We start from the raw sequence: 24,693 nt of genomic DNA, 5'->3' as shown, positions 1-24,693 counted from the left end.
GGCTGGTAGTAATTGATTCAGGCAACAGTAATTCAATGGATGCTAAAACTAGTGGGTGAAAGTGGGTGAGTAACAGTATATTTACATCTTACAACTTTTGGAAAGACATCAGCTTGACTGAGGAACATGTGATTGTCATCTCGCCTAAGTGCTTTTACTGAAAGATCGAGAGAAAGACGTCTAAATTATGATACAGTCCAGAGTCAAATGAGCAAGTATAATTATTTTTATCAGCATCAATGCTTGGCAAAATAAATACTTGTTAAAAGAATGAATAATATATTCCTGTTAAATATAATATATGGCTGTTGTGTCAATATCAAAATCATAAAGGTGCCATCATGACATATGAGCAGAGTAACTGGCTGCAATTTTCTTAGGCTAAATAAATTTTTATCGTATCAGCAGAGAAGTTTTGAATGTTAGGCCTTCAGTTATACATATAATTTAGAGTTTTGATGCTGAAAACAGAAACCTGTATCTGCTAGTAGAGTAAAGAAGTCATGTTTGAATTATTCCTTTATATTCAGAGTCTTTAAACATGAAGTCTCACTATGGTAAACTGATGGAAATACCAACATGTGAATTTATTATTAAGGAGTAAAAGTTGTACATTTTACATTATGTCATTAAGCAGCATGAATTTTTTCCCAATATAATCCATAGGTTCCCAAGGAGCATGAATGTTTTTTAAAAATGTAGAGTGATTTAGATTTCTGTTGGCTTGTACATCAATAGTTCCTCCCTATTACAACAGTTTTTACAAAGCTGAGATGATCTGATTTGCATACCAATCATGTTAACCAAAAGACCTTGAAGACTTGCCTGCTGGGGAATTTTTCCCCCCTAAATGGCTCACCCCACCATTTGTGGTTTCTCTATGCTTTATGTAATTTAGTAGCTCACATTCCTCTGCTCGCCATCCACACACACTGCTATTTCTTTTCTCTGCTTCTTATGGTATTCTGTCTGCACCACCAGTTTCTATCTGCATTTGTATCCAGAGCAGCATCTAATGCTCAAGACATTTGTTGAACTCATCTGACTACAACAACACACTTGTAGTTTTTCATATTTAACCTGCTAGGTATCTGGTTTATGGAACAAAACCCATTGGCTCTTGAGTTGTTGCCATGTTGATGCTCTCAAGTCTTTTCTTGGAAGAGCATTTGAACATAGAGACATATTTCTCACCTCAGTAATTATGCTGAAAGTTCATTATGTGCCTTCAAAATATTTCTAAAGATGCAAGAAAGGGGATTGGAATTAAGTGGTTTAATTTATTGATGGTTTTTAGCACAAGTGAAGAGAGAAGAAAATATACTAATAATTTAATAGTGATGATGATAATAATAATAGTTCTGTCATACAGAGACCTTATTATGTGCCAGGCATGGTTCCAAGTGCTTCAAATACATTAGTCCATTTAATCTTGACAACACCTTAAAGTAGGTTCAATCACCCCCCGATTTATAGAGGCAGCAGTTGAGCCACAGAGAAGTAAAGTAACTTATTCAAAGTAAGAAAGCTGGTAAGTCATGGAACCTGGGCTAAACACAGGTGGTCTGGCCCCAGAGTACGGATCCTCATCCACTATGCCGAATTCATATGCCTTATGATTTCTATGCAAAATTTTCCTTTGTCACTGATATGGTTTGGCTCTGTGTCCCTTCCCAAATCTCATGTTGAATTGTGATCTCGAGCGTTAGAGGTAGGACCTGGTAGGAGGTGATTGGCTTATCGAGGTGGTTTCTAATGTTTTAGCACCATCCCCCCTAGTGCTATCTCGTGATTGAGTTCTCATGAGATCTGACTGTTTCAAAGGAACCCTTTGCTCTGTCTTCCTCCTGCTCTGGCCATGTGAAGACATATCTGCTTCCCCTCCACCTTCTACTATCATTGTAAGTTTCCTGAGGTCTCCCTGCCATGGAGAACTGTAAGCCAGCTAAACCTCTTTTTCTTTATAAATTACCCAGTCTCAGGTAGGTCTTTATATCAGTGTGAGAATAGACTAATACAGTCACCTTTTTCTGTAATTTTATTTTTAGATATAAGAAACTTAAGAGTAAAGTAAGGTTGTTTGCCTAATCTAATCACACTCTAAGCCAAGAGCTCACAGTCTAAAGCTATCAAGGTGTAGCACATTATCCCCATAAATTTGCAAATGAATTTGAAAGGAAATGAATTGACAAAGCAGATTCCACAATTCTGACAGAGTTAGGTCACTGTCTCTGTAGCAAAGAGAGAAGCCCCACCATGGGTTTTGGTTCAAAAGTCAAAGCTATCTTTGTGATTTTCTAAGTGCAAACACAGATGCCAATACTTGGAAGTGCTCTTCTAAACCACCTTTTGTCTGATTATAACCTTCAGCAGGCAACAGGAAGCCTTACTATGCGTTACTCTGGGGCCATTGTGCAGAGTCTGTGGGTGTGTGTACAGAAAGGGCTCTATAGATTTCTCTCTGGGGGCAGATGAAGCCCATAAACATGTTCTATTCCTATGATATGTGCATTTTACCAGGTGAAACAGTAATACAACCAAATTTATTTCTCTCAGCTGAACTTTAGATTCTATGCTGTGGATTTTGGTCATCTACCCATGAGCAAAACTGCTGTTCGTCTAAATTTTTTCTCAAAAAATGGTGTGAGGAACATTCTGTAGATAAATATTTGTACATGCTCTATTTCTTTTATTAGGATGAATTCCCTAGAAATGGAATGACTGCACCAAAGTCTATACAAACATTTCTGAAGCTTGCAGTCTTGTACCATGAACTGCCAGATCACTCTGCAGATACATGGTGCTAGTTTGCAAAGCTTACAGTGTCACCAGGCAGTGTATAAGTAAGTGTCTGCTGGGCTAATAACACCAGGTATTATCTTAAACAGAACAAAAAGCAAACTTTGCCAATTCAATGTGTGGGGAAATGGTGTTTTATTATTTTAATGCATACTTTTTTATTTCTAATGAGGATAATATTTTATGTGCTGTGTGGGCCATAGGAAGTTCTTTTGTGAACTGTCTGCTGTGAACACATTCTTTTCCTATTTTTCTATTGACTTATATGAAACTCAATTTTCATGAAAACAACCCTAAGTACAAGTTGCTGAGTAGTTGCCATGGGTGTGGTACTGTGCTATGCTCACTGCTATCTTCTTCGTGGCAAATATTTTCCCAGGTGGTTTGTGTTTTAAAATACCCTCTTGTGAAATCATCACTCCTATTTCTTGAGGGAGTTTTTGGAGCAGTCTGTTTTAGAAGTCTACATTAGTTCATTTTTAGCATTTAACATCTTGAGTGGGGGCCTGTGTAGGCTGCCCCTGAGATTGTGCGGATCTGAGCGTGTCCTGCAATAGGAAGGGTGCCGGGTCCCAGCCTGAAGGTACATGTACTCAGTCGCTACCCTGGACGCCACGGCCTGTGACTGTGCTGGGGACCTCAGAATTAGGTTCCAGGTGCTCCATGGGCATTGCTCTGTGCCTGCTCTTCTACGGATCCCAAAGGGACAGAACCTTGAGGGCCGACATGCTGAGGGACACTGATGCCACTTTCCAGTGACACTAAAATATGGGATCACAGTGGTCCAGAGAGCTCTTGGACACTTACCCAAGAACCTCTTGAAAACTGCACAGGATTATGATTGAGGAAAAACAGCAACGACCCACTAGCCCTCAAAATATCGTGAGGCAGAGACATTTCTCTTGTGGTTTTGGAAACTGTCTACCCTGTTGCCATGGTTACGCAAAAGCTGGTTTAAAATGGCTCCTATGTTGGCCTCTGGGCTGGGGCCTAACTACCCGTCTCCACCATTTTCTCTACTGCCTACCCCTTCCTCTCCTCCAGGAAGACGGTCAGCACCCGGCATGGCTTCTGGGTGTAGTCACTGTGCCAAGCTTAAGGCTGGGCCAGTCCCACGAACTGCTCCTGCCTCCACCGGCTCACTCTACCAAGTCTGGACTTGCCACATATATGCTGCTGCCTGGGCTCCCTTCAGCTTCTCGCCGGCATCTCACTGGCTGTCATTGCCTTTCCTTGCTTGGAGAGGTAAGACTTGAGCTTTGGCTTGGGAATTGGGGTTGAAATAGGCAAAAGCAGTCTTTCCATCTGCTTTGGCTCTGGCCCATTAGGCTGGTGGAAGCTGGGGAAGGAGCTCTTCACTCAGTTCTGCCCTGTTCACCGGGTCTGTGCCTGGGGACGAGGAATCACCTCTTCCTCTCTGGGACTGCAGCAGAAGGGCAGGGGGTGGAAAATGGTCAGGTGGTGGTTTTAAAATCTGGATATGCTTTGGCATGGATTAGGACATTTGTTAAATCTAGATTCCTGGGCCCTGTTTCCCTTTGTCTCAATAGGATAAGGTAGGACATGAGAGTCTACATTTGTAATTAATTAATTCATTAATTATGCACAAGGTAATTCAAATGCAGCTTGTCTGGCCTTTGGAAAGCAGTGAATTTGGAGTAGGTCAAGTAGGTCACTTGTCCTGGCCAAAAGCATCTAAGGACATATTGCTTTCAACATCCTCCTTCTTGTAAACCTAAATGGCCCTTTAGCGCCACCTTTGCACAGAGAATTTTTTTTAAATGTAAGGTAATTGTAGTAATGATTAATACCAGTTAAAGAAGATTGCTTTTTGCAAGTGTGGCCTATAAATATAGCACCCAGTAAGGCATTTGGGAGTTCACATTTGACTTCCAAAACCACCTTGGCCTTGATGGTGACTCATCTCCTCATCCAGAGATTGCAAGGTTGATGAATCTACAGTGCTCCAGCTTTCACATCCTCTGCTGTGCACCCTTGGTTTCTCATTCTCTTGTTCCTGCTTTCTTACCTGCACATCTCCCATAATGAGGGCTGCTGTGGCAGACACCAGACACCGACAGGCCTGGTCTCAGAAGTAGAAAGGTTGTGTGAGGGTGTCTAAGATACACTTAAGCATCCTAATAAGGCTGCTTCTAAATCGCCCACATGGTTAAATCCAAAGCATGTCAATATCCATTTGGGAAGGGCCCTTTTTAAAGGGCTCCTGGGCAGATGAAGGTTGTCCTGGCAGCTTGAGGTTGGTAGGTGAGTACACACATATAGCCCAGGCCAAAGAATTCATGACATCCCACCTCCCACAGATTGCAGGAGTCAAAAAGTTCCCTTGAGCAATTTTTCCCTCTAGACAGCCAGCCAATAACATCAACAAAAAGTGCCTCATGTGCACCTTCTAAAGATCAGTGGCAGATGGGAACAACCCCCACAAGGACTGTGCCAGAATGAAGCTGTGATTTCAGCCTCTAAGATGGAACACTGCAGAAATACCCTTGGGGGGAGCCTAGGTCCTGCCCACCAGCAGAAGCCAAATCTACCTCCTGTGCTTCCCACGTGGCCAAAGGGGGTGTGGCTGACAATGGGGAGAAAGTATGAAATGTGACAAGGGCAGCAAGGACGGGGCTACATTTGGAGGAGTCTGGCCTGGTCTCTGTCAATCTATCTCATAGATAAAAAACACGAACAGGATCAGTGCAAAAACAATCACTTTCCCAGCCCTAAATACTCATTCCATGTCCATTTGACCACTTGGTGCTAGGCACTAACTGGCCAGAAACATAAAACACTTACTTAAATCAATTGGTGCACAAGTCATTAGAAAAAAAATTCAAGAAAGAAAAAGAATCAGATTCAGCTTAGATAATATGCTCCTAGATGCAGCATGGAAGCCAGGTAGGAAAAGCTGGGCCACGCCTGATTCCTACTGAAGGACCACCCAAAGGATAGACTGGGGACTGGACTCGGGGAGGTGACAGAAGTTAGGGGTTCAGCTTGCTGTCCAAACGAGTTCCACACTTAGAGCAACATGAAAATCTCTACAGATTCCATGGGGAAACTTTTGACCTTGGGAGTTGCAGTTGGTTCAAGATAGTGGATCACTGGGTGATGCATTGCACTTGGGAATTCATGCATTTAATCAACTAATATTCTATAGACTTAGGACTTCTAACTTCAGAGGCTGTGCTCTTCCTGAGTCACCATCTTGGCCCTGTTACTAGGAGATAAAGCTAAAATAAGAGGGGAATTCAGATGGCTTCTGCCTTTCTGTAGCTTATAGTGCGGTGGGAAAATGGATGTGAATAAAATGATCACCAAATACATGCAGTGGGCTGAGAATTGATCATCACGATTCAGGTTGCAGAAATGGAATGTTCTCTATTTTCTCATATGTGAACTCCATTTGTTCTCAAGACCCCATTTCTGCTAAGGAGTTCAAAGGGTCTTTTTCATAACCTCTTTGGTAATTTCACAGCCAATTTAGAAATCAAGTTTGATGGATTCAAAGCTTATTGATTAATGAAAGGACTCTCGTCTCTTCTTGGGAGGTTTCCCCTCCATTCTTCCTCTCTAGGTTTGCATCTGAGAGCAGAAAAATAACACAGCAGCTTTCTGGCTGTCTATTGTTCCTTTCCTGAAAGCCTAGCCCTCCTGGTGGTTGGCCACTGGCCTTAATCACCCTTGCATCCAGTCCCATCTTGGGGAGAAACTAAAGACATAGTGTGAATGCCCCCTTTCTCATACTCCGTTAGATTATGTATCTGTCTGTGGTTCAGACAGAATGCAGGGATAGAGGAAGAGGTTGGCTAAAAGGAGAGAGTCTGATACAATGTTTTCCAGTAGCCACAAAAAAGTTGGTAGATTAGTAAAAATGATAGTGTTTAAAGAGACCCTATCTTCCTCCACAGTATCCCCAGTCTCCTATAGTTATACTGTAAAGGGCATCAATGAGGTGCCGAGTCTGGGGTCACTCGAGGTCATTGGAGGCCATTAAACACTAAATGATGGATTTGAGCCTCTGCCACACTCAGCAGGCAGCAGCCATGCAAGGAGGGCAGTCTCTCTGGGTAAATCTTCTAGGTAAGAGTAATTTTATTTAGTGAATTTGCCTAATCACTAAAAATGGAACAGTATTTACTAAAAGGATGTAGTGACAAAGTACAGCCTTTTCCCTTAAAGCCTTCTTCATTCATTTTAATTAGTGACCACAGCCACGACACTGTAAAAGTAGATTGCAGTGATGTGAATTTCCCTAAAGGTTCTAGTTCTGAAAAGAATGCTTTCAAGGCCTGTACATGTTAGACAAGCCAGGCAGCTCCCTGGAAAGGAGAGACTCTCCAGAGGAGACTTGCAAAGATGAGTTAATTCAAACTCATAATCATCGACCGATTCATTCCTCCACTCACTCAATAAATGTTTAAATATCTAGGGGCATCTGCTATATGTTGGTACAGATGGATTGATGCAGGGATGTATGGAGAGAGAGAGGGAGGGAGGGAGATAAGAAGAGTGGCAGACAAAGAGAGAGAGAGAATAATATGTATTATAGGGAAGGGGTATTCTATGCCTTCAAAACACTTACAGACCTTTTGGTGACATAAGAGTATACATATGCACACAGTAAAACAATATTTTCAGAATTAAGAGTAATGGCAGACAGCAGTATCAAAGATCACACACGCTATCTATGTCATGATTTAGAACCAAACAGAGGCCAAGGGAATGGAAATGACTGACCAAAGAGGCATAGCCAGGGCTGGTCCTGGGTAGGCCGTGAAGGGGAGATAATACGTGTATAGACACAAAGACAGAAAGTGTTCATGGAGCAGTGACTACACAAGTCTGGCTGGAGTGAGAGGGGTCTTTTCAAAAGAAGCATGAGGCAGTGTGATGAAGGATCAAAAGCACAGGTTTTAGGACAAAGCAGTTCTGAATTCAAACCCCTGTTCCATTTCTCAGTGCTGTGTAGCCTGGAGCAGTGACTTAGCCTTGTTGTGCCTCAGATTTTTTAAATCTTTGAAACTGGAACAAAATCATCCGTCTAATGAAGTTTCTGTAATGATGGTAGAAAAGAATACATACTGGCCTGGCATAGGCAAATGCCAGTTCCCTTACCTCTTGTACACAATGCTTTATAACACATAACACACTTCCATAGATACTAGCCATTTGGCCTTCACCATAACCTTGTGACATGGATAAAGCAGGTATAAATATCCTCATTTTATGGGTGCTTGGAGATTTTTACTATACACCCCTCCTTAGGAAAACAGAGAGAAAGAAATAAATGGAAAAACATTCTACGATTAGCTCAAACAAAGACTTGAAGATTAATTAAGTGATGGAATTTAATTCAATAGGTAATAGGATACCATTGAATAGTCTACACCAGAAAAATGAAAGGTTAGCAGTATTTTAGGAAGGGTAATCTGGCAGTGGTAGGCAAATTGGATGGAGAAGGAGTTACTCAAGTATGCCTCCAAGGCAAGTATTTTGGGTGTTGCTGCTAATAGAATTATCAAGTTACTATGTCTCAGGATGGGCTGCTGATGCAATTTGACATCATTTCCTGATCACCAAGAAGACAAGTGCAGTGGTCCATCTGCTATTCTTGTTTGCCTCTTCCTCCCTTGCAAAGTGATGATAAAGATAATGACAGTAATACAAATGACATAATAGCTAGGGGTCTATGTATCAACAGTGTAGTGGAACTGTGTTTACATAGTAAAACTGAATCTTCAAAATGTTGAAGATGGGGACTGTCATGATCAGAGAGGTTGATAACCGGCCTAGGGTAACAGAGCTAGTGTTGAGAATACAGGTTTGAAACGAGCTGTCATTCAAAAGTCTAAGCCTTTTCCACTCTGCCATTTTCCCTTCAGGATTTGGGAGACTGTCTTTCATCACAGCAAAGGAAATACTTTATTTATACAAACTCTGCAAAAGAGTCAAACCCCCAATGTTGGCTTCCTTAAGGACTTTATTGATGGCACCAAGAAAAGACTTAACCAGCCCACAATAGAGAGTACTCTCTTGAGGGGCATTCCAGCCTCTGCTGGGGTCAGATTGCCAGACAGTCTTAACCTGTGACAGGGGTACAGGCTGAACTCCCCCAGAGACTTATCTGCCACATCAGCCTCCTACTACTCTTTCTTTGCAAGCCCAAGTCTGCACAGACAATAAGAGTATTTCTAAGATACAGTCTCATACTGATTTGAATCTGCTGAAAGCCATCTGTTTTCTCTGGGTCAAGAGTGAGCTCTGAAGCCCAGTGATCAAGGCCTTCATCACCTGGCCTGGGCCTCTCTCAGCTCCACTCCTTGCTCTACAATTTGCCCCCAAGTGACACATAAAATTCTTGTTTTCCCCACAGACCATGACATTTCCAGTTGGTGCTGAGCCTTTTCCTTTCCTGTACCTTTACATTTTCATTTCCCCAATTCCTCCTAATAGGGGCAGCATTTGAAAAGGATGGCTTCCCCCTTGTTCCAGAATAGGTGCTTCTTCCCCCAAGTGCCTCCATAATTCCATATGCATTTGGCCATTATTTCCCAACAACACTGTATTAAAGTCTCCTGGACATATTCCTGTCTATTAGATTGTGAATACCTTGAGATAAAGTTCTATTGATGGATTCATCACCTTTGCATAATTTCTGGCCAGTAGTAAAGATTTAAATATGATGTTTGAATGAATAAATGAGTGAAATGTTCTCAAAAAGCATTCTAGAAAGGTTCCTCCAGTACCTCAATATCCACAAAATGATTCACAATTTGGAGGCATATATGGGGTAATGTGGCAACTGTTAGCTTACCCAAGAACAAAGAAGCAGGAATGATGAACCATCACTGAGAAGCTCTAATCAGGAGGTTGAAATCCAAGGAGGGTGGGTGGAGGGAGGGACACACACCTATTCTGTGTGGGCATTGGAAACTAGTCAACTCTGACATGTAGGCTATGCTCCTTGGCTCTTATTTAAAACCAGTTTGCAGAGAACTAATGGAGGAGCACATGGAAAGTGTAATGCAGGGAAAGAATAAGCTCTACATGGAGGCTGAAACATGGGCACGCCCTGGAGAGGCCAGCTTCTGAAATAATGTACGCAGGAAGGGAGGAGATTGCTGTACACCTCATGACTCGATGTGTGCTTTCAAGCTACTACATTGCATTTAATGCAATTCCTGCTTACGTAACATGATAACAACCGTGTATTAGTCTGTTCTCAGGCTGCTAATAAAGACATACCTGAGAATGGGTAATTTGTAAAGGAGAGATGTTTAATTGACTCGCAGTTCCACTGTGATTGTGGGGAGGCCTCACAATCATGGCAGAAGGTGAATGAGCAGCAAAGTAATGTCTTACAAGGTGGTAGGCAAGAGAGAGCCTGTGCAGGGGAACTCCCATTTATAAAGCCATCAGATCTCATGAGACTTGTTCACTACCACGAGAACAGTATGGGGGAACCTGCCCCCATGATTCAATTATCTCCACCTGACCCCGCCCTCAATACAGGGGAATCATTACAATTCAAGGTGAGATTTGGGTGGGGATACAGCCAAACCATATCAAACCAGCACACTTACAGTTTAGCTACCCAACATGTTCACCTCTCTGAGATGCAGTGCTAAATCAGAAGTAATCGAATTTAGCAATGATGAATCGGATATGAACAAAGTAGCTGAGTTTATCAGAAAATTTATGTAATAAAGCTTATGCTGTTTCCTTATAGGAAGTCCCATCAGACACCTACTCAGAGCCAATTTATCTTTATTTCACACGTGATTCTAGAAGGGGGTGGGCACATATAATAGCGATTAAGCGTGAGGGCTTTGGAGCAGACTGCGTTCATTCCAATCTGGCTATGATGTTTGCGAGGTGAGTCACTATGAGCGAGCTCTTTAGACCCTCTGCACCCCAGTTTCCTCAGCTGTACAGTGGAAAGATCAATAGGCCACACTTACAGGGCTGTCATTAGGATAAAAGTACTCAGCAAGTATTAGTTATTATGAAATGTGGTTATCTAGCATCTAATCTCACAGTGAATTTGAAACAACAGTGAGGAAAATGGTGTTACTAAGTCAAGTGTGCTGAAAACTAAGGCAACTGAAGTTTGGCAGCAACACAGGCACTAGAAGCCGAAACATACACGTTAAAAAAGGGCAGTAGTTTGGGGCTATTGGCCCAGTCATTGGAAAACATTAAAAACTCCCTGTCCTTTTGAAGCTTTCATCTGACTAGGGAGCTGAACATGAAACAGAAGAATGCATGGGGGTTGTAGCTCAGTGGTAGAGATTTGACTGCAGATGAACACATAATATCAGATACAACAGGAGGTATGAGGGAAAATAAAGAAGGACCTGGGGAGAAGAAGTGTAAGGGGATGAGAAAAAGCCTCTCTGAGGAGGAGACGTTCAAGCTGAGACTTAGATGTATGAGAGTGCGACGCATGTAGAAATCTGGGAAAGGGCATTCTTGGCCGAGGGAAGTGCAGGTGCAAGGTCGCGAGCCTCTGTTGTACTTGATGGGTTTTTAGATCATTAGAATCCTACTTCTATGAGGGAGACTTATTTGTCTATTTCATTCACTGCTATACCCCAGGTGCCCAGGAGAATGTCAGATAGATGGTATTTGCTCAATTAATATTCTTGAATAAATGAATGCAAGGAGACAGGAGTAGCTGGAGCATTGGAAGCAAGGAGAAGTGTGGTGCAAGAGGAAGTTCACAAGACAGCAGGGTGCAGACCACGTGGGGCCCATGGGCCATGGTGGGGACTTCAGAGATGCTCTAAGAATAATGGGAGGTGGCTGGAGGCATGCTGGCTGCTGGGTGGGAATACACAGTAGTGGACAAGACTGGAAACAAAGCAAGCAGGTGGCAGAATAATCCAGGCTGGAGGTGATTGGGCTTGAACTAGAAAAGGGACAGCGAAGGTGATGACAAGTGCCCCAGTTCTATGTATACACTATGTTCATCACTGCATAACTTGATAGAGGATGAAACTGGAGGAGGACTAGTTCACCAACAGTAAGGGAGTAGACAGGGAAGAGGTGGCAGAAGTGTATTATTGAAAATTGTGCAGCAATGAACCTAATAGCAAACAGAAACAGGGATAAATATTAAAAATGTGGGCCAGTGGCTTAGGTGGGTGGTGGCTCATGCCTGCAATCCCAGCACTTTGGGAGGCCGAGGCAGGTGGATCATTTGAGGTCAGGAGTTCGAGACCAGCCTGGCCAACATGGTGAAATCCTGTCTCTATTAAAAATACAAAAGTTAGCCCTGTGTGGTGGCGGGCACCTGTAACCCCAGCTACTCAGAAGGCTGAGGCACAAATCACTTGAACCTGGGAGGTGGAGGTTGTAGTGAGCTGAGATTGCACCACTGCATTCCAGCCTGGGTGACACAGTGAGATTCTGTCTCAAAAAAAAAAAAAAAACCCAAAAAAAACAAACAAAAAAACCCCAAAAACCAAAAAACAAACAAACAAAAAAACAAGTGGCATAGAATATACATTTTCGAAAAATACCTATGACACCATTCTATTCATGTAATTTAGAAATGACCATTAAACCTCATGTATCTTAGTATCTTACAGGGATACATATCTACATATCTGCCTATCCAAAGATAAATTTCATGCTCTTTTGAGTTGATGTTTAGTGGAGGCTGGGAGTGGAGGGGTAGTGAGGAGAGGAATGTAAGGAGAAATCGAGATAAAAGGAATAATAATAAAAAATATGGTGGTAATGTGCCACATCAAGGAATGCATTTAAATCTTGGCTTCTGAGGCTCAAACACAAAGAAAACAATCCCTTTGACCCCAACCATTAATGACCAATTTCTCTGTGAGGACATGTAATTTATAAAATCATTTTACTTTTGTGGTATGTGTGGTCCCTAGCTTCCTAATGGTCCTCAACAATCACTGCCTCCTACTATTCATGCACCTGTTTAGTTCTTTCTCATGCTGAATAGGGCTGACCTGCAAATCAATGGGATATTACAGAAATGACAATGTGTGACTGCCAAGTCTGGGTCATAAGAGACATTTTGGCTTATTCCTTATTCTCTTGGATCAGTTGCTCTGAAGGAAGCCAGCAGCCATGTTGTAAGGAAACTCCAGCAGCTCTGTAAAGACGTCTACATGGTGAGGAACTAAGGCCTCCTGCAAACAGCTACCATGCAATTGCCAGCCACATGAGTGCACCATCTTGGAACCAAATGCTCTAGCCCCAGTCAAATTTACAGATGACTCCTGCCCACATCTTTACTGTAACCTCATGAGAGACTTTAAGCTGGAGCACCCAAAGAAACTACTCCCGAAATTCCTGAGTCACAGAATCCCTGTGGGGTAACAAGTGATTACTATTGTTTTAAGTTGTCAGTGTCGAGGTAATTTGTTATGCAATAATAGATTAAATGGACCCTATTTAAATCAGTGCTCTGTACTCTTTCCTTCAGAACTACTTCACTAAGAGTTGTTGAGAAGTAAAAGGACTGTCTGGCTTGGGACTGATTCATTGCTTCTCATTATCTCCTCTTTCCCTTCTATTGGAAAAAGTGTTAAAAGCCATAATTTAAGTCAAAATAAATAACCACCTAGTTCAGGTAAAATCAAGTCCTATAAAACTGGAGCATATAAAATCAAATGTTGGCACTGCAGATAACCGTAGAAGCATCCTTAAACAGACAAATGAGTCCTAGGATTCCACAGTGGTTTTCATTAATGCTTCCTATTCTATATCATGTAGACTTCTGAAAAACCATTGCCTTGCTTTGAAACCTTTTCTCTTTCCTCTCTTTACAACCTTTTAAGACAGATCTATAATAGTACCCATCAAAAACTGATAGCTTAAATGAGTGAAATAATTTTTGCATTTCCTCATTGTTAGTAGGACTTAAAACTTTCCCACAGTGACAGAGAGACAGCATGTCCTGAGGGATTGGCATATGAAAGATCCTGTTGGTCTATTGAGCAGCTCGGTGGGAGAAGTGAACACCTTAGTCCATCACAGTAAAGAGAGCCACGAATATAAAATGGGAATGGAGTTTTCCTCCCTTGTTGGAAATGATGTCTACTAGTTTGCCATACTACTTTAAATGTACAGTAAGGAAAAAACTGTCATGATTAAATTCTAGTAAATCAGAAAACCAGGAATGCAAATAGAACCGGTAATTGGAGGTACAAACACTTACCTTTGATTGAATTCAGAATTTGCTGGTGATCTCTGCCTGGCCAATGGTTTGCACTTGTCAGACAGGGAACACTGCAGTAGGGTTCGGGGCTCACGATGGAAACAGAACCCACTGAGACAAGGAGGGGCCTGGCTGCAGTTCAGGCTGCAGGATGTGTGACCCCTTCCAGGTAGCCATGAGGCCTGAACTGAGATGTTCACGAGAGTGTCGGAAACAGGAACCAAGGTTGGGCAAAGTTAGAAGGAGTCTTAACAACTGGCTGATAAATATTAATAGAATAGGCCAGAGGAACATAGATTAAGCAGAGGTTGATTCCCAGAATCTGTAGAATTCCAGAAAGGACAAAGAGGAAAATTATAAAATCAGAAGCCTGGAGGACCCTTGGGATTCAGAGAGAGAAATATCTTCTTTATCCAAGATAACAGTCATCACCTCATTAGCAATAACAGAACTTAATATTTTTTGTAATATAAAAACATTTTTTTCTGGAAAAGGTACATAACATTATATTGTAATTATAAGTCCTTATTTTTGAGACAGGGTCTTGCTTTGTCACTCAGGGTGGAGTGCAATGGCATGATCACAGTTCACTGCAGCCTCCACCTCCCAGGCACATGTGGTCCTCCCAACTCAGCCTCCCAAGTAGTTGGGACTGCAGGCTCATGCCAGCACGCCTGGCTAATTTTTTAAATTTTTTGTAAAGACAGGGCCTCACTACATTGCCCAGGCTAGTCTTGAACATCTGGGCTCAAGCAGATCCTCTCACCTCAGCCTCCCAAAGAATTATAGGTCTTTAATCATCTGAGGGGAAATTTGAGATGATGATGAAAATTAGACAAAGACAATCACCAGGTCTTTCTTAGGAGAGAGACAACATGTATAGTGAAGATCACGGGTTTTGGATTTAGGTAGTGGTCCTGTTTCATTCCAACTTTGTGACCTGAAGTGAGCTAATGAGCCTCATTTTCTAGAAGTTAGTATTTATGAAGAGCCTTCACTATAAGCCAGGCACTGTGCCTAGGGATTTACATGCATGTTTCCAGTATGTTCCCACAACAGCCCTCTGAGTGTTGCTATCTTCCAATTTATGAATGAGGAAACAGGCTGAAAGAGAGGTTCAATCATGTGTCTAAGTTGTTGAAACTAAAACTGCTGGTGTCCGAAGGCAGGCGTCTGACTGCACAGTCGGAGCTTTCCACCTCTGTATTACAGGACCTCCAGCCTCGGAGGGGAAAGCTTCAGAATACGTTTTCCAGGTCCTGGTGACAGAGGAGATTATCTTGGGAAATTGTATTCAGACTAGTAAGTAAGTTCTAGGAAGGATCAACAAAGCGATGACATCTGAATTTGTGCCAACCAAATTTGTCTTAGGAAGGGCTGCAGTAACTTGGTCTCACATCCATCCAAATAGAATGGAAAAAACTGAACAGGATAAAGTGCATCTGCCCCTTCACAGTGAGCCAAGCCAGCCTGTAGCTGGAGTTAAGACCAGAAACCTTTAATCTGTTCTGGGCTTTTGCTTTCCTGGAGGGCAGGAATTCATTTTGAACAGTACCTAACACTTACTAAACAGTAAATGTTTCTTGAATTGAAAAATGTTTCCAAAAATTATTTGTTTTGTTCAAACTACGAAGATGCATTTTTTTTCTACTATGGATATACCGTCTAGGGTTTGGGTACGGGAGTAACGATTTGGGTAGAATTTTGGAGCTGGGACACCAGGTGGGGTGGATTCAGCCTGAGGATGATAATCAGAACCAGCAACATTTTTGTTTTTTTTTTCCACCTAAGCAATCTCTTGATGCAGCTATTAAAAATAAATAGGTAGTTTCATCTTCAGCTTTCTTTACCGTTCACTTTCAGAGAAAATTGGTTACCATTTTCTTTGTGCTCTCCATTCGGTTCTCTATTTCACATGTCTTTTCTGGTTATTTAGTTCCCTGGCATCAATCTCCTATCTTCAACTTCACCTGCTCTTATTGTCTTCCCTTTCTGAATCTGCACGCCTCTGTCATTTTCCATGGATCAAGGAGGTTAAATTGACAAATATCTGTTTTTGAAAGAAGAAAGGGAAAAAGGAACAACAAACTTCGCTTGGATGTTTGGAAGTTTGCCTTCACAGATCGCCAGGCTTTGCTGACTTATTTATAAAAGACTATTTTTATTTTGGTATCATCAAAGAGCTTATTCATGTCAAGGTTTTTAAGGTGATAAACTGCAAAGATGGAGGATTATCTACTGTGAAAGAGAGGGTTTTTTTTTTTTTTTTTTCTGGCATGAGGAAAAGAACAACACTGCTAGGAAATGGTCTGGGCCTAACACCAGATTACTCCTTTTATGAATTTGCAAATTGGTAGAACTGGTCAGTCATTGGAAAGGGGAGATAACTCAGAGAGTGTCAAGCATACCTGAGAAAAACTGGCATGAAAAAGAAACCCAAATTAAAATAAAACAGCCTATAATTCATTTTTTCTTTCTAAATGAGACCATCTATTTGGGTTTGTGTCCTTTCCAAATTCCTAAGTTGAATTCCTAACCCCCAGTGTCTCGGAATGTGACTGTACTGTATTTGGAGATAGGGCATTTAAAGAGGCAATTAGGTTCAAATGAGGTCCTATCGGTGGGCCCTAATCCAACATGACTGGCTTCCTTAGAAGAAGAGGAGATTAGGACACAGACACACAGGGAGGACCATGTGAGGACAGAGGAAAAAGACAGCCACCTGCAAGTCAAGAAGAGAAGTCTCAGAACAACTCAACCCTGTGAACGCCTTGATCTTGGACTTCCAGCCTTCAGAACATAAGGAAATAAATTTCTGTTGTTTAAGCCACTCAGTATGTGGTACTTTTTAACGGCAGCTCTAAGAAATGATTCCAGTCTCTCGTGCACATTTCATCACTTCTGTACCCATAGGACGTGTGTGTGTCTGTGTGTGTAGTGACGAGATGAGATTGAAGAAAATGTCTTTATCTTTCTAGCTCAGTACTCCTCAAAATGAAAGTAAAAAATAGTGCAAGGGCTGGGTGCGCTGGCTCATGCCTATAATCCCAGCACTTTGGGAGGCTGAGGTGAGTGGATCATGGAGTCAGGAGTTCAAGACCAGCCTGGCCAAGATGGTGAAACCCCATCTGTACTAAAAATACAAAAATTAGCTGGGCATGGTGGTGCGTGCCTGCAATCCTAGCTACTCAGGAGGCTAAGGCAGGAGAATTGCTTGAACAGGGACCTGGGAGGCGGAGGTTGCAGTGAGCCGAGAGATTGCACCACTGCACTCCAGCCTGGGCTATAGACGGAGACTCTGTTAAAAAAAAAAAGTGCAAGGTGACTGTGGCTACCCTGAAAAACAGCTGGGCTCCCACAGATTATTTCTAACACTGACTCTCAGCTGCCTCAGCCAACTTTCTGCTTAGAGTATGAGCTGGGGCTGAGGCCCCGTAAGACTGACAGATACCGCTTCTAGGAACCATGCTCATCCCTGGGTAAGAATTACTGCTGTAATCAGCATTGTTACTGTGGAAAGTATATTTATTCCTTTTAGAATGTTGTGAAGGTAAGAAGAAGTTGAGAATCACTACTTTGTTGAGAGTTCCTTGCTGTACTTCTATCTTGGGCCTTTGAGGTGGATGGAAGGACATACCTAAAAATGGAGAAACTCACCAAGCCTTCTGCAAAAAAAACGATGAGATTGGAACCTAGCCATGGTATCCTTGGAGAAAAGTGTGAATGTGGCTCTTTTACTAACATTAACAGCCAAGTTTGGTTTCCTTAAATACACAATTGGGTGGCCTTTTATATTAACTTTGTTTTCTTCTCAAAAATCTTTATGGTTTCTTACATCTAGGGTAAGAATCTCAGAGAATCTCAGCATAGCCATTGAAAGCCAGGTTCTGGGGCCAGAGAAGCTGGGTTTGAATCCCACATGCTCTTAACTAACTTCTCTGTGCTTCCAATTTCCCTCTCTCTAAAATGGGAATGATGATAATATTTCCATCATCAGGTTGATATGAGGATTTAAAGAGTTAACACATATAAAATCCTTAGGATAGCGCCTGGTATGGGAGTTCACTGACATTACTTATCAGAATATCTCCAACTGTGCCTAATAGTTTGCTTTAGGAAGAAAACAGGAATCCCTAGGCAAAGTATGAAACATCTTACAAGATGGAAGCAAGCTTGAAGCAACAAGTAAACATCACTCTTTGATCGTTCCATATTTGGTGTTTTGGGAGTATATAATAAAACACTTATAACATGGTTACATTTGGAGTAGAATGTAGGGCTTAGAAGTATCACTGAGTGGTACGATTGGTTCTAATAGTTATGTGGAGATAAAATCAGGTTAAAGTGAATGTCAAGGTAAATCTTCAAAGGGAAAAAAGAAAGGCCAAGAATTCTTTAAAATATTTGCTCAATATCTTTTATGTAAAACAAAGATAATAGCATCTTCTTATGGGATTTTTAAGAGTTAATATGCTCTCTTGGGAGATATACCTAATGCTAGATGATGAGTTAGTGGGTGCAGCACACCAGCATGGCACATGTATACATATGTAACTAACCTGCGCAATGTGCACATGTACCCTAAAACTTAAAGTATAATAATAAAAGAAAAAAAAGAGTTAATATGCTCTTTAAAGCAATGGTTTCAAATAATGGGGTTTCCTTTAAATATAATGAAAATATTACCATATAGTTATGGGAATAGATGCCACTGATAATTTTAGACCACAATTCAGAATCTGTCGATGAAAATTATTAGATAAGCCAAGACTGGGGACAATACCATTGGAACCTCATGTTCTAGAAATTGATTCTTAAAGCTTGAATTTTAATAATGCTTAATAAGTGGTTTTTGATTTTTGGTAGAAAGCTATCATAGGTATACTTAATATCAACATTTGTCTGATTAGAGATTTTATGACATAGGTAGTTTATTCCCTTATTTTTTTTTTTACCTTGAGTCCTTTGGTTGCACAAATAACTTTAAAAGAATAAAAAGTGATGAATATCTAACATCAAATCCTCCTTACTCTTCATTGCTGTCTCTAAGGATGGCAGGGCAACTGGGTGGATTTCCTCTGATCCATGAATGGTCCAGTCTGACAATGTGGTGGACAGACATGAAGTATAGAGACTGTAGCTTGGTTCATGTGCTCACCATGTGTCATAATAATTATTAGACCAGGTCAGTCCAGGGGCTCAACTAATGTGTCAATGGTATGGTTTTCATAAGCAACAAATATCAATTAAAAGGAAATTAGCATCTTACCTTTCAAGTCAAACATTAAGAAGTTAAGTCATTTTCCAAGCCAAATCAAAATAGATTTGATCAATTATTTGTATGCTTTATTACTTGGTTCAATTATTTACACTATTATATCAGTAATGGGGGTTTTCTGGGAATTTACTAAATATAAAACAATCAGAGAAACAAACAAGAACACTCTTTAAAGCAAAGTATTCCCTCTGTGGAAAAAAACTATCAAGTATTAAAATTAATTTGATCTCTAACTAATGAAAACCTTTCTGGAAGAGTCCTATCATTTTCTTTGTGGCACCAAGGTTACTCATAATGAAAGGTTCTGACTTATTGCTAATAAAAGATACCAAAAATGATCTGAGTCACTGCTAAAATTCACCTTGAATTTTGATTGAAAGAAAAAAACTAATAAATTGCATTCATCTCATTTTATTTAAACCTTGACGTGATGCTTTTAGAACTTACTGCTTTAATTTGAAGATACATTTGTAGGATTTTCCACTAAGTTCTTGATATTTTAGGGGGGAGACTTACATGATTATTGGGATAAAGCTCCTTGTTTTATTCTTTGAATGGGTGTTCAACAGTAATGAACGCAGCTAGAGAGGAGAGAGACGTCTTGAGTTTCCCAATACTCCCCTCCCTGCAATCCCTAAACCCACCGTTTTTTCCTAGGCTACACACAACCACTGCATTCCAGCCTACACACATTGGGTTGGGTATAGACTAGTGTTTTTTACAACCTAAGATCTTTTTAGGGGATTGTTCCTACCAAGAAATAGAAATAACTCTCTTTATGTGTTCAAAGCACTGAGCCGATACTTCCAAGTTCTTTCCGTTTCTTATCTCTTTAGTTACCTTAACCACAAACTAGGCTTGTCTGATCATGGTGCTGACTCTAGGCTGTTCTCAGCCCTTGTCTGGCTTATCTCTTCCAAAATGGTAGATGTCTACCTCTCCCTGTCCCCTCAATCTCTGCTTCTACATGCTGTTTTGATACAATCCATCTTTCTCTTGTTTCACATAGACACTGGTCTTCATTACTCTGCACTCTGGGCATCAACCACTCGCTTAGTCCCAGTTCTCAGTCAGACCAACTCTGTTCTAAACTAAGATACACATACGTATGTTAAAGGAAATGCTCAGTGACTTCTGTAAGACGTTGAAAATACTTTACATGCTTTACCACACTTTGAGGTTTAAGGGGACCCCCCCACCCCAATTTCACTACCATTTGTGAGCTCATTTGGTCACACTCCCCCTGCAGAAAAGAACTTGCCCTATATCCCATTTCCTTACTAGCTAATCTTACCGGTTGGAGAATATAATGTTAAAATGGAAAGTGCTACCACAACAAGCCCTGATCTCAGAGATCCTTTTATATTAATAGAAGAATCCAGGAGATCCAGGGCCTCAAAGGCAAACAAGTTACTACCTGATTTTTGAGTGAGTTAAGATTTATAATACATCTTGTCTCTGTTCCAAATAGTGGTGGTGTTGGTGGGTGCATCTCAGGAAATAGAGGTAGTTGTGGGTGAAAGAAGTGAGGAGGAGTTGGGCCTGTAGCTCAAAGCAAAAGGTAATTGAATGCACATCCCCAAAATGGTAGGCTTAGGAAGCAAAGTACACTCCCATACATCCAATCTGCTGAGGCTTCGTTAGGAACACAGAAGAGACCAACTGAAGGGAGATAACCAAGGCCAGGCAAGACCCAGCTAGTGCTTTGGAAGGCAGAGGCTGAAGATCTTTTCCAGGCCAAAGATATCCAGTTGATGGCAACCTCATCAATTTGCCAAGAGCTTGTCCTGCTCTTGTCTTGACAAGAGCTTCTCTTGCTGTGAATGATGCCAGGGAAGGTAGGGGCCACAGTGAGTCAAGCACACTGCCAGTTACTCAGCTTACTAGATGCTGGATCCCCCTTCCTTTTTCCACTATTGAAAATTCATGCAAAGTGGCAGGTTTGTCACCTGCTGTTAGGGTTTCACAGAATTCTTCCTCTGCATATGCCTGTGACGATCTCCTTCCTACTGCCTGCCTCTCTCCAGCACTGCAGATAAGTGGATCTAGCGTGTTGTCTTGTACAGGGTAAGAGCCAAGCACGCATGCCTAGGTTGGTGAAAGTCTATTAGGAAGAAACAACACATTCAGTAAGGAATAGTTAAAAATGACTTTCAGCATAAAAAGGAATGAATCGATGGCATTTGCAGCAACCTGGATGGGACTGCAGACTATTATTCTAAGTGATGTAACTCAGGAATGCTCTCACTCATAAGTGGAAGCTAGGCTATGAAGCATAAGAATGATACAATGGACTTGGGGGACTCAGGGGAAAGGGTGGGAAGGGGGTGAGGAATAAAAGAAGACAAATTGGGTTCAGTGTATACTGCTCGGGTGATGGGTGCACCAAAATCTCACAAATCACCCCAAAGAACTTACTCATGTAACCAAATACCACCTGTTCCCCAAAAACCTGTGGAAATAAAAAGTTTTAAAAAAATAAATAAAAATATGGACTAAGAAAAACTACATCATATAAACCTAAATAGAAATTATCAATAATTCTTTCATAATAAAAAAGGAATATGATTCCCATAAAAATGGCTTTCAGGAAGAATATTGTTATGAAGAAAAGTTTACGAAAAAGAGGCACCAATAACACAGGGCCCTGGACCTTCATACATGATATCATTCAGCAATACTTTTCTGGCTCTGTGTCATACATCTGTCTCTTGGCTCTGATCTCTTTCTTGCCCTTACCAAAGGGCTCACTGCAAACTGTATTTCCCAGCCTCCCTTACAATTGGCTTGAGTTAGGCTCAAAAAATTAGATAGTAACTTGTTTGTCCTTCGGTGGGAGGCTTGGTGGGAGCAAGAGAGAAGTCAGGGTGTTTCTTCTGCTCTGCCTCAAGTGGCTCTATCTCTTTGTAGCTCCGGACCTGGGGCTTCAGTGGTCTCAGGACCCAGCTGTGGCTCTGGGTTCTGGGTACCTTTTCCCTGTGACTTCACACCACAGGTCTAGGTTGTGTAGGCTTCCTGCTGCTAATCTGTTTTCTAGCTCTTCCCACCATCTTGGTAACAATTCCTTCCCTTAAATCACGTGAGGTGGGTTCTGGGTACATTTTCCCTGTGACTTCACACCACAGGTCTAGGTTGTGTAGGCTTCCTGCTGCTAATCTGTTTTCTAGCTCTTCCCACCATCTTGGTAACAATTCCTTCCCTTAAATCACGTGAGGTGGGTTCTGGGTACATTTTCCCTGTGACTTCACACCACAGGTCTAGGTTGTGTAGGCTTCCTGCTGCTAATCTGTTTTCTAGCTCTTCCCACCATCTTGGTAACAATTCCTTCCCTTAAATCACGTGAGGTGGGTTCTGGGTACATTTTCCCTGTGACTTCACACCACAGGTCTAGGTTGTGTAGGCTTCCTGCTGCTAATCTGTTTTCTAGCTCTTCCCACCATCTTGGTAACAATTCCTTCCCTTAAATCACGTGAGGTGGGTTCTGGGTACATTTTCCCTGTGACTTCATACCACAGGTCTAGGTTGTGTAGGCTTCCTGCTGCTAATCTGTTTTCTAGCTCTTCCCACCATCTTGGTAACAATTCCTTCCCTTAAATCACGTGAGGTGGGTTCTGGGTACATTTTCCCTGTGACTTCACACCACAGGTCTAGGTTGTGTAGGCTTCCTGCTGCTAATCTGTTTTCTAGCTCTTCCCACCATCTTGGTAACAATTCCTTCCCTTAAATCACGTGAGGTGGGTTCTGGGTACATTTTCCCTGTGACTTCACACCACAGGTCTAGGTTGTGTAGGCTTCCTGCTGCTAATCTGTTTTCTAGCTCTTCCCACCATCTTGGTAACAATTCCTTCTCTTAAATCACGTGATGTGGGTTCTGCCTTCCTCACAGGACCCTGGCTGTTATATCCCCATTATTTTACTATAGGAAATTTCACCAGCAGAGCGCTTCTTTGTCGATGCAGGACATCCTCTCTGAGTTATGTAGTACTGGACTGGTTGTATATAGTTGACCCAATATAATGTGCAATTGTATTTAACATCACATAAGCAAAATATTTGACACAAACACAAGCTTATATTTTGTTCTAAAAATCTGTTATTTTCTAAGAAGATCATTTATAATATGGGTGAGATGTTAGTAATGATTACACCAAATAGCATAAATCACACTGGAAAAATATATCTTATTGAAGACCACCTGTCTACACCTTTTTTAGTCCACATGATATTTTGTTTCTTTAAGGAACACAAATTCATTTATATAAATCCCAAAACACAGATGGTAGGTGCTAGGAAAAACATTAGAATAGATGCAGCCTTTTAACAATATCTGAGAGCTGAAGGCACAGTGAGAAGTGAGTTCTATATTACTGAGATTTTTTCATACCAACTAAACATCTCCATGTTCAAGAACAATCTGATCTAGGCTCTTTGCCTATTGGATTTACCACTTAAAGAATGATAGCTTGAGTACCCCTAAAAATCCCACAAAATGAGTTAATTATGACAGAAACTCCAAAAAAAGAGGTAGAGCCAGTATTTCATTATTTGTGGAGAGTTGTGCAACCATCTTTGCTGGTTTCAAAGTAAGGAATATGTTCACACACATATACTTCCTGCTGGAATGATGTTTTCTCTCCTACCTGGTTAACACCTCTCATCCTTCAAATCTTGAGCCAGTTGGCACCTCTTCATGGAGTCAAATCCCCTGAGGAACAACAGAGTGTGCCAGTACCAGGCCTAACCTCAGAAGCACATATCACACTGAAGTCTGTACTTCTTTGCTAGATTATTGGATTAGCATCTTTCTTTCCCATGACACAGCAAGCCTCCTGAGGGCAAGGACTGTTTCCAATGTTGCTTATGACTATTTTCCTTGTGAATAACACATGCTAAATACTCAGTGCAAACCAGTCAAATGAGTAAATGAATGAATGAATGAATGAATGATGAACATTCATTGAGAACAGAACTTCTCAAGCCTCAGAAGTGGTGATGGCACTGGAACCAGCCCTGATATCTGCTGGGAGTGCTCCACGGCTTTTCTGAACGCTGCTTCCATTTACCCTAGCCTGAGGCAGACTCACCTGGCAAAGATTATCTGATTTTTACCAGCCCTTAGAAGGGAATGTTTTTTATTGTGTATTCTAATTGTAGTGTTACAATAAAACTGAAAGAGAATTTTGATAGGTCAGCAATTTAAAGAAAAAATATAGGTATTGATATGAATGAACTATATGGGCTGACAGTTATCTATGGTCAAGGAATGACAAGATTGGAGGAGAGTCCAAACCTGAGAGAACAGATGAGAAAGTGTCCCTTAAACAGCACATGAAGGCAAATAATCATTCAGCTCAGAAGTTACCTTTTCTGCACTTCCTGTTTAAAAAGTCAATGTTTTGGGGTCAGCAGA

At 41.4% G+C, this 24,693-nt stretch overlaps 2 protein-coding genes across 16 annotated transcripts in view; one reads left to right on the top strand and one right to left on the bottom strand.

Annotated features, from left to right (window-relative positions):
• Positions 1–24,693, bottom strand: part of DLGAP1 (DLG associated protein 1) — a 961,850-nt gene that overhangs the window by 432,491 nt on the left and 504,666 nt on the right. The window lies entirely within an intron of this gene.
• The window catches only part of LOC117976846 (uncharacterized), a 97,038-nt gene continuing 75,737 nt past the window's right edge, over positions 3,393–24,693 (top strand). The window contains exon 1 of one of the 2 annotated variants that reach the window (XM_055102778.2): positions 3,393–4,044. In XM_055102778.2, coding sequence (XP_054958753.1) covers positions 3,637–4,044 — 408 coding nt within the window. In that variant the 5' untranslated portion in view covers positions 3,393–3,636. The remainder of the gene's footprint in view (positions 4,045–24,693) is intronic. The other variant, XR_010110139.1, reaches the window with a different exon arrangement.

This window comes from Pan paniscus, chromosome 17 (genome assembly GCF_029289425.2).
Source record: "Pan paniscus chromosome 17, NHGRI_mPanPan1-v2.0_pri, whole genome shotgun sequence".
Classification (NCBI taxonomy): domain Eukaryota; kingdom Metazoa; phylum Chordata; class Mammalia; order Primates; family Hominidae; genus Pan; species Pan paniscus.
The sequence above is the reverse complement of the archived record's forward strand: the minus strand, read 5'-3'. Positions and strand labels throughout refer to the sequence as shown.